General features: G+C 41.7%; 1 protein-coding gene across 2 annotated transcripts in view; it reads left to right on the forward strand.

The window, feature by feature from the left end:
- The window catches only part of hira (histone cell cycle regulator a), a 17,671-nt gene extending 8,885 nt beyond the window's left edge, over positions 1–8,786 (forward strand). Inside the window, exons 12-25 of one of the 2 annotated variants that reach the window (XM_029440244.1) lie at positions 379–600; positions 958–1,043; positions 1,660–1,860; positions 2,456–2,599; positions 2,693–2,906; positions 3,178–3,282; positions 4,108–4,256; positions 4,416–4,577; positions 4,873–4,931; positions 5,502–5,607; positions 5,980–6,102; positions 6,190–6,353; positions 6,442–6,530; positions 7,074–8,786. In XM_029440244.1, the coding sequence (XP_029296104.1) occupies positions 379–600; positions 958–1,043; positions 1,660–1,860; positions 2,456–2,599; positions 2,693–2,906; positions 3,178–3,282; positions 4,108–4,256; positions 4,416–4,577; positions 4,873–4,931; positions 5,502–5,607; positions 5,980–6,102; positions 6,190–6,353; positions 6,442–6,530; positions 7,074–7,190 (1,941 nt within the window). In that variant the 3' untranslated portion in view covers positions 7,191–8,786. The remainder of the gene's footprint in view (positions 1–378; positions 601–957; positions 1,044–1,659; positions 1,861–2,455; positions 2,600–2,692; positions 2,907–3,177; positions 3,283–4,107; positions 4,257–4,415; positions 4,578–4,872; positions 4,932–5,501; positions 5,608–5,979; positions 6,103–6,189; positions 6,354–6,441; positions 6,531–7,073) is intronic. The other variant, XM_029440246.1, reaches the window with a different exon arrangement.
- The last annotated feature ends 732 nt before the right edge of the window (positions 8,787–9,518 follow it).

Below are 9,518 nucleotides of genomic sequence, written 5' to 3' on the forward strand. Positions count from 1 at the left end.
AAACTTAGTCATTTGAGACGACAAATATTATCCCCCGTTATCAAGTGTGTTCTCATTAAAAGCTTAGAAAACACAGATGAAGTCTGGATTAAGACTTGAATTCAGTTCTTACCCGATACAAACAGCAGAGGGAAACGTTTAAGTTCTCGCAACAAGTTGTTAAAACCGATTAATAAAAATCACCTAAAAGAACTGATATCAATATTCTTTGCTGTGCTTCCAACCAAAGCACTGTAGGTTGAAGAACCTGTTGACAAACATCCCCTTGTTACTCCAGCTTTTATTTTCCTTCCTTTCTTTATCTTGTTCTTGTTCCTTCCTCCCATCATTCTGTCGAGCCCAAGTCCAACTTCCTCTCTCTCTTTGTTTGACATGCAGAACAGCATCCATCAGAACATCTACGGTAAGAGTCTGGCTATAACCAGCACAGAGGCTCAGCTCTCCACCACCATCATCGAGAACCCTGAGATGCTCAAATACCAGCAGGAGCGACAGAACACGGCCCAGGCCAACTTCGGACCGAGCAGCGCCGGGCCAGAATCCTCAACCCCCAAACTCAACAGTGTGATGAACGGAGAGTCTCTGGAGGACATCAGGAAGGTGGGACCCTGACATGTAACATCCAAGGCGCAGCACAGAGTGTTGAGTTGGTTCAGACAAACACTGACGTCTCGTGCATTTGAATGAATCCTAATTTGTTCATTTCTGTTCATTTAATTTTATAAAAAGTTTCAGATTCAGTATCGATGAAATCTGTAGTATTCTAAGATCCACACAATGTAGAAACTGGTGATCACTGATTATATTTGGACAATACAGAGATTGGATACAGAAGATTAAACCATTTTAGAAATATAGGAGATGAAATGATGTAGACTAACTTGGAAACGGCACATATTCAAGTATTGGTGAACTTAAGCTTATATTTCTTGTGTGTCTCATTTTGTGGTCTTGCAGAACCTCCTGAAGAAGCAGGTGGAGACGAGAACTGCAGACGGCAGGAGACGAATCACACCGCTCTGCATCGCTCAGCTGGACACCGGGTAGGAGAACATGAAACACTACGTCGGCCCTCACATATGGAAGCCCATACGGGACTTTATTAAAATGTAAAACTTAAACTTGAAAATGTAATTCCACAATAGCATTCTAACTTTCCATATGTTTGTTATTTCAGTTAAAGTGAAAATGCAACAATCCAATTAGCTTTTTTATTTTCACAAGCTCGGTCGATCTATGACCATATTAAACTTAAAAGGGAAAAGCTGTTAAACATTTACTTTTGAAAGCTGTACCCTGCTGTGCTATTGGCAATATTCAATGTTAACACAATTTTGGAAATGTAATATAAACAATTTAACCTGATTTAACTACAATTTTCAAACAATTTCATTTGATTTCACATCATCATAGCACGTCCATACAAGTATGTGAAACGGCAAATTGGATTTTTGCATTTTCATTTAATTATTTACTTAAATGACATACATATGTGGAAACCTATAATGCTATAGTGGTGATACATTTTCCTATTTTGAGTTTACGTTATCATTTTGATGAAGTCTCCAGGGCTTCCATACTCAGAGCTCTAATCACTGCAAATTAAGGAGACGCATGCAAGTAGAGAAAGCACATGAAATAGTTCCTCTTTCTCTGCAGGGATTTCTCGCCGGCTCTGTTCAACAGCGCTCCCATCCTGCCCTCGGGCTCCTCCATGTCCAACCAGCTCACCTCCCAGCTCAGCTCCGACTCCAGCCCAGGACAGGCCTCTTCTCTGGGGCTCAGGCCGAGCCACGACCCCATGCTCACCTCGCCTCCAGCCAACAGCGCTGTCAAGGGCCTGGAGGACAACAAGGATGGGTACAAGCAGATTTATTATGTGATGATGATCTGCGCCTGTTAACGTCCTAACCAGACATGTCACTCCTCACACTCATCACCTCCCGTCGTTAGGGGTGTCAGGATCTTATTGATACTATTACTCTCATCGCTTCGGTTCTTAATCAATACTTTTATCGGTTCTTTTTCATTACTAAATAATTCCTGTCTTAAAAATGCAATATTTAAAAACATTTTAAAATTCAGAACAGGGTTTGAATTAATATTCTAAATGTTGTGTCTAGAGCAGCAACAGTAATGTTTACAACATCAGTCATTATATAAACTCAATTATCTATTACTAGAAACAAATCTAAAATGTAAGTAATACACAAGACGGGCGCAAGAGCGAGAGACGGAGAGTTTGTGGCGCTGCCTTTAGTTGCTCAATAACCAAATTTTTTGCTATCGTCATCTCGCTCCCTAATTTCTCAAATACCGATGGCAAAACTGATAATTCTGGACCTTTTTATCAATATAATAAAACAAACTCATTTAGAAGCAGTTCCGGTTTAGACTTGGGTCTCGGGGCGGGGCATCCCCAGCTGTCTTATTTTCTGGTTTCCTTATGTTTCAGGGTGAAGTCCAGTCTGCTGCTCACTTCTGCCTCCAAGATCGAGCCAATGAAAGCTTTGGACTCCAGGTTCACAGAGAGGTCAAAGGCCACACAGGGGGTCACAGCCGTCATCTCCTCCATCTCCGGACTCACACCTCTAGACAGGTGATTGACTTGGAATAAATGGTACAAATGTGAACATTCAAAAGGAGGACAGACTGTCAATCATTTATTTTTTGGACTTTTCTAACCATCCAGCAGGCCAAAAGACGGCCTCTCTGCCCTGATAGACCTAATGAACAAAGACGACACCAGCAGCGACAGCGAGGACAAAATGGCCAACATTAACAAAAACCTGTCATTCAGCAAGAGGAAACCCGAGCTGCTGCTGGATGGAGCAGAGGTGGTGGAGAAGAGGAAGAAGGGACGGCCCAGGAAAGACAAGATGGCTGCACCCAGCACCTTCACTCAGGTAGAGAGATGGAGGGAAAAGAGAAACATTCAATGGTTAATCATTGAATTCCATGAGATCCATTCATTTATTTTATAAAAGAATTTTAAAAATTAGGTAAAGTCAGGGAAACATTTAGTTACGGAAAGTCAGTCAAAGCCCGTTATTGGCTCCAATGGTTTTATATTAAATAGCAAGTAGTATTGAAAAGTTCTAGTGAAAGCTTCTTTTGTGCAGATGTCCTTGGAATAGAGAGATGGAGAGCTAAATGAGTGTTTCCTCTTCCTGTCAGATAACTCCTGCAGAGCGAGAGCCCAGCAGGGTGGCAGCTCCTCCAGCTCCTCCAGCAGCTCTCAAACTACCAACTCCAAGTATAAAGAAGGCCTTCAGTCTGCAGGTAACACACTGTCACTGTGCGTGTGTGTCTAAATCTTTTGTGGTTTTGGCTTTTTGTCCATCTCTTTCTACCCATAATTCCTGATGTTTCTTTAGTTTGTCTACATAGCAGTTTAACATATAACAAACAAAAGTGCACTTCCTCTTGAAAGAGAACAGAAACTCTTATCTATGATTCAGTACGGAGGGCTGCTATTTTCAGGATCTACTCCAGTCCGCTGTGTGCTAATAAAGGCAGTGTGGCAAATTATAGCATGAAAGCAGAGTTAAGAGTGTGGATACGTTTATGGAGTTTTTATATTTGAAAAAGTTAAATAAACTAATTGCAATAAGACAAACCTGAGACAAGGTAACTTTTATTCATGATAAACTTTCACAAATAAACACTTATTATTGCTTATTATTCTCAATTCCCAGTGACTTCAAGAATAACAAGTTGAAGTCGTATATAAAAATGAAAATGCTGCCACAGATATAATTGCTGTCTTTTTATTTCTAAATTGTACCCTTAAAAACACTGTAAAACAGTTTTTTTTAATAATGCTTGACACAGCTTTGACTCGGTGTGTAGTATTACAGTCCATCAGTAGCAATATTTTAGGTTCTTTTGTAGAAAAAAACACATTTAAAAATAGATTTTTGGAAGATAAGAATCTCAATTCTTAAATGAAGACATTTAGATTAGATAAACTTAGGAAGTTAACAATGCATAGATCAAATAAAAAATGAGAAACATGCTGGGTTGGAACAAACATTGACTTTATTATTTACTTTATCTGTCAGTTGAAATAAATATCTAAAACAAAAAAAAATTGTGTATGTGTAGGTAAGCATGGAGCCATCGATGTTCCTAGAGGTGGAGAACGAGGTGTCGGTGGTTGCTGGTTCGAAGCTCAGCCAGCTGCGATGCTCCAGAGACGGACGAGACTGGAATACGCTGCTGCCCAGCTCAGTGGTCACTGCTGCAGGGAGCAGGTACGAGGCTCATTGTGTCACACACACACACACACACACACACACACACACACACACACACACACACACACACACACACACACACACACACACGTGAATGTATTAGATACATGAACCGACAGGTCTAAATCAGTTTTTCCTTGTCTTCCTCTCCCTCAGTGACGTCCTCGCTGTTGCCTGTCAGGACAGGATGTTGTCAGTGTTCTCTTCCTGTGGGCGGCGGCTCCTTCCTGCCATCCAGCTGGCCACGCCTGTGTCAGCGCTGCACTGCTCCGCCCACTTCGTCATGGCTCTGACTGCTGGAGCGACGCTGTCCGTCTGGTCAGTGCAGTCACGTGGATGATTTTTCTAGACATTTGTATTCGTTTTCTAGCTTATCTGATATTTTCCCACTCAAAACATGTTTTTATAAGAATGGTACAAAATGCAAGTGCATTACAGAGATGTTTATATATTGATTCATTTTGATATAGCAGCTTTTACAGATTTTCATTCCCTCTGTACCGGTTGATAGAAAGACATTTTCAGTTGATGCTTTTCATGTAGAACTATACAGCAGTGACGTGATTGTAAAAGAAACAAACACGTTTGTTAATTTTGTTTTCTGTGTGTGCAGGGACGTTCAGAAACAAAAGGCTCTGGTGAAGAACGAGTCTCTGCTGACCATTTTATCTGGTGAGACACTGCAGCATGTGATGACACGGGAAGAGTTCAACATTTTGGGATATAAACATATCTGCTTTCTGACTAGAGGAAGATGAGAAGATATCAATCTCATGTCTGTATCAAGTGCGGAGCTGGAGTCTGTTAATAAAAAAATAGTTCCATTACCTAACTCACACTTTAATTTCTGTCAAGTATGTTAAATGTTATTCATCCTGTTAATTATAGCAAAAGAAAGTAAGTGTATTTGCAAACCTTAGATGGAACCAGGCTAACTGTTTCCCCCTGCTCTATGCTAAGCTAGGCTAACCACATCCTGACTCGAGCTCTGCAGTTACCACACACACACACACACACCAGATTGATATCCATCTAACTCATGGAAAGAAAACAAAAATGTTAAACCATTTCTTTTTAAAAGTACATTTAAATCCTGATTTATTGGATACTTCTTCATAAAGATGATCTATAAAATAGATTTGACCTTCACATGAATATGGCTTAAAACCACATTATATTGACTTGTGCAACGTTTACATCAGTGAGTAAGGAACATGCAGTGATGCTTGTCTTTGTGTGTAGGTGCTGACACCACAGTGTCTCAGTCGCTGCTGACCCAGCAGGGAGTTCCAGTCATTGGACTGTCCAACGGGAAGTCCTACTGCTTCAGCTCCTCACTGGAGACATGGTGAGACACTGAAGAGTAGAAACACGACTGAAACAGCTGCTACTGATGATACTGATGATGGTTTAAAGCAGTGATTCCCAGCCAGGGAACTTGTACCCAGGAGGTACTGCTGCAGTGGCCGGGGGTACGCACAGATGCATAAAGAGAACTGGATGCAGCGTTGGATGCGTGACCCGTTCATTCCTATGAAAGTGGCTCAGTAATGCATGACGGACCCTTTTGTAATAGTTGTAATTCCACGGTTTGGTCACTACGTCAAATTTGCGTCGAGGCCGGCGCGGCTCCTGGGGGACAAACCGTGTTGACAAACCCTAACATCGAGTCAAGACACCGACTGTATGATTAATAATTATTGTACTGCGTCTCTCTCAGGACTCTAATAGCAGATAAAGGAGACTCTTTGGTCCAGTGTGCTGACTTCAGGAGCTGCCTACCTACCCACGATGCACCTGTGTCCTCGGGGCCGCTGGCTGTCATGCAGGGACGCAACCTCAAGTATGACGGCAATATTTAATCTCCCCTTCTCATTCCAGATGACAAGTAATAAAGAAGTAAATGAAAACCTCTCTCTGCTCCCTGCAGTGCTGGTCGGCTGGCGTCCCGCCTCTCCTCCACCCCTCACCACCTGCAGCAGAGCATGACGTTGGCCTTCCTGGAGAATCAGCTGGCATCTGCTCTGACTCTGCAGTCAGCGCAGGAGTATCGCTACTGGCTGCTAATCTACGCCCGTTTCCTCGTCAACGAAGGTAGCAAACGATCGTGCTGACTGTATAGAGGGAGTGTCGAGTGCTTTTTGTTTCAGTGTTGACTGACTGTTGTGTGCGTTCCCTCCAGGCTCTGAGTATCGTCTCAGAGAACTCTGCAAGGAGCTGCTGGGTCCCGTCCACAAATCAGCGGCCACAGCCTGGGAGCCCACCACTCTGGTACGACTGCAACACGTACACATTTATTGTCCTTTTTTAATCTTGCTCTCAAAAGCAGTTTAGTCCCCCATGGCTCTGTCTCGGATCTCTTAGTTTCATTTGTATCCACAGTCATTACTGCTACCGGTTGACCAAGGCTAAGGCTGTACTCTATACACACAGACTGATGAGAACAGGCTGACAGATTATGTAGCAGCAGAGTTACACTCTAATGTTCACAAATGCTCGTGCTGTCTTGAAATGAAGCAGAGCTGCCTCGACAATCAGCCGATTATCTTATCTTATTAATGGTTTAATCATTTTGTCTATAGAACATCAGAACATAGTCAAACATTACACAAATCAGACAAAAGCCCAGAATCCTCACGTTGGAGAGGCTGTAAGTTATTATTCTTATTTGATTCATCGATTATGAAACAATTGTTTATTAATTTGCTGTTGAGTTTTGACCTGTGCAAACAAAGCTACTAGCTCCTGAGTTGGCGCTCTCTGCCTCTGCTAACACACTCACCGGTGCTCACTGTTTGTTTCCTGTGTGTTTAGGGTCTACGTAAGCGCGAGTTGCTGCGTGAAGTTTTACCCGTAATCGTTGAAAACCTGCGATTCCAGAGACTGTTCACAGAGTACCAGGACCAGCTGGAGCTGCTGCGCAACAAATAACACACACTGCTACACGCACGCACACACACGCACAGACTGACACTAACACACACCTGGACTCATCATGAAACCAGTTTGGTTTGTCCCGGCTCGGTTTAGCTCGACTCGGGTGAACTCTGCTTTTCCTCAACTCTGTTAAGCTTGAAACGCTGTTTGGGCTAAGAGCTGAAAAACACATCCTGGGTACTAACAGCCAGTCCACAGCTTTTCAAGCGCTGGGACTTTTCAGTGCTGTCGCTCACTGGGGAGAAGTGGTGGGTGCTTTGTTTTCTTTTCTAATCACAATCTCAGTTTGAACTTTCTTTTTTTTATGCACCTCTCTCCTGCACTCCTAATCATGGACTTAAAAAGATTAACTTAAGTGAGGCGGTGATAGAAAGGTCGCTGGTTGGATTCCTGCCACGTGCAGCATCAGCAGCTGTGTGAATCCTTCTCACGTCTGTTTCCCTCCTCAGAGAGAGAGGGCAGAGGTGAGACGCTCAAAAAAGTATATAAATCAGAATGGATGTAAAGGAGCAATATGCTTGTACCAAAGTGATGCCTTTAAGTGTAGAAATAACCACACGCCTCCATCTGCAACGTGAAGGAAATGAGGGGCATCCAGACAAAAAGGTTCAACCGGGTTTTTAAAGGTCGGCCAATGGGTGAAGTTTTCCGAGCATTTTGGCTGTTTTTACAAGTGAGAATGCTAATGCCAAAATGTAAAGTCACTGTGAGGTCATAGCGAGAAAGATAATCAAATGTATGACCCCACTGGAAAGTGAATTTATATTCCGAAATACAGGATAGTCAGAAGGGATCTCCGGTATTTAAGTGATGCCTTTTTGCAGCTGATTCTAACCCACAAGAGCATTCACACGTCAGTCAAAGAGCACTTAGAGCATTTAAGATGGTAGAAGATATGTGCACAAAGAGGAAGCACAACAGACGAATGTGACTGAGTTTAGAGAAATCAGCTCACAGTAACACAATGTCAGACTAAATAAAGTAAACAATGGCGACGGGTAAATCCCTTTTTAGATGTGCGACATCGAGGATCCGTCATATTTTGATCTGCGACTAAGGTAACCTATTTTTTGACGTCATGTCGTCAAATGTTCCACACAATGTAATTTTTTTTACCTGAACTTCATCAGCACCTGAAAGCAAGATGATACATTTAGAGTTGTGTCAAACAAGGCTTCAACGTAATGAGCTTAAAAAGGTCTTTCATCAGATTGAATCATCCTTACTGTAAACCACATACTCCTGCCGGTCTGCAGATGTCGGACAAGAATGTGTCTGGAACGCTCTGAAAGGCAGGAAAACAGAATACTTTTCTTTTCTAAATACACAGGTTTAACAAAACCTCAACAAGGAATCCTCTAATCTGCAGAGACTTGAACTGTTTTACTGTAAACATGTGACACAGTCACACCCAGACAGATTTATTGTAAATATCAGTAGCTGCTTGAGGAAAATGTGCTGATGTCAGCCTTCCGAAAGCAAAAAATAAAAACCCAAGTATCTATTACTTGGCTCCGCAAATCTTCAAGGTATATAATGTTTATTAAACAGGTCTCTGCGGTAATAAAGATTCTCTTATGTGTTTCACAACATCCGGTGCAGCGTTTTTTTACTCAATAAATCCCCCGAAAATGGTTTATCAGTTAAACATGTAGTTTTAAGATCGTCTCATTGTTCTTGAAATCATGAACGTTCGATCCGAGAGGGCCAGTGGAGAAATAATATATATATATATATATATATATATATATATATATATATATATATATATATATATATATATATATATATATATATATATATATATTATTATTTGGTCTGTTTCACGTTTGTAAATAACCAGTTTGTCTTTGCTGCACCCCCGTTTCTCTGTTGCCGGGCAAAAACCACTTCAAAGACATCAGTTTTTTTCAGGACACAGGGTGGGAAGAGTTTTTTTTTTTGTCTGACATCCATTAACTTGACCTTGTAACAGGTTTCAAAAGCCCAGCGGTCATGAAACCCAACAACACCTCAATGAACTTTGCTTCAAGAAAAAGTACTTGTGTTCAGCCTTTTTGTCTACCGCAGCACATCGTGCACTCCTCTGCCAATTCAGTGTGTATATAAATGAAGAGTGTGAGCTTAGGAAGCTTGTTTACTGCTGTATCTGACTGAGGCAGACACGCAGACGAGAGGAAGACTTCATCTCTACAAATCTGTACAGCATTTCTTTTGTTTTTCTTTTTTGCTGTTAGTCATTTTTAAATGTTTGTACGAGGCAAATTTTTGTTTCCATTTTCTATAAGAAAAAAGTGAGCGGGGACAAGCTGAAATTTTGCT

Source organism: Cottoperca gobio, chromosome 9, assembly GCF_900634415.1.
Source record: "Cottoperca gobio chromosome 9, fCotGob3.1, whole genome shotgun sequence".
Lineage (NCBI taxonomy): Eukaryota > Metazoa > Chordata > Actinopteri > Perciformes > Bovichtidae > Cottoperca > Cottoperca gobio.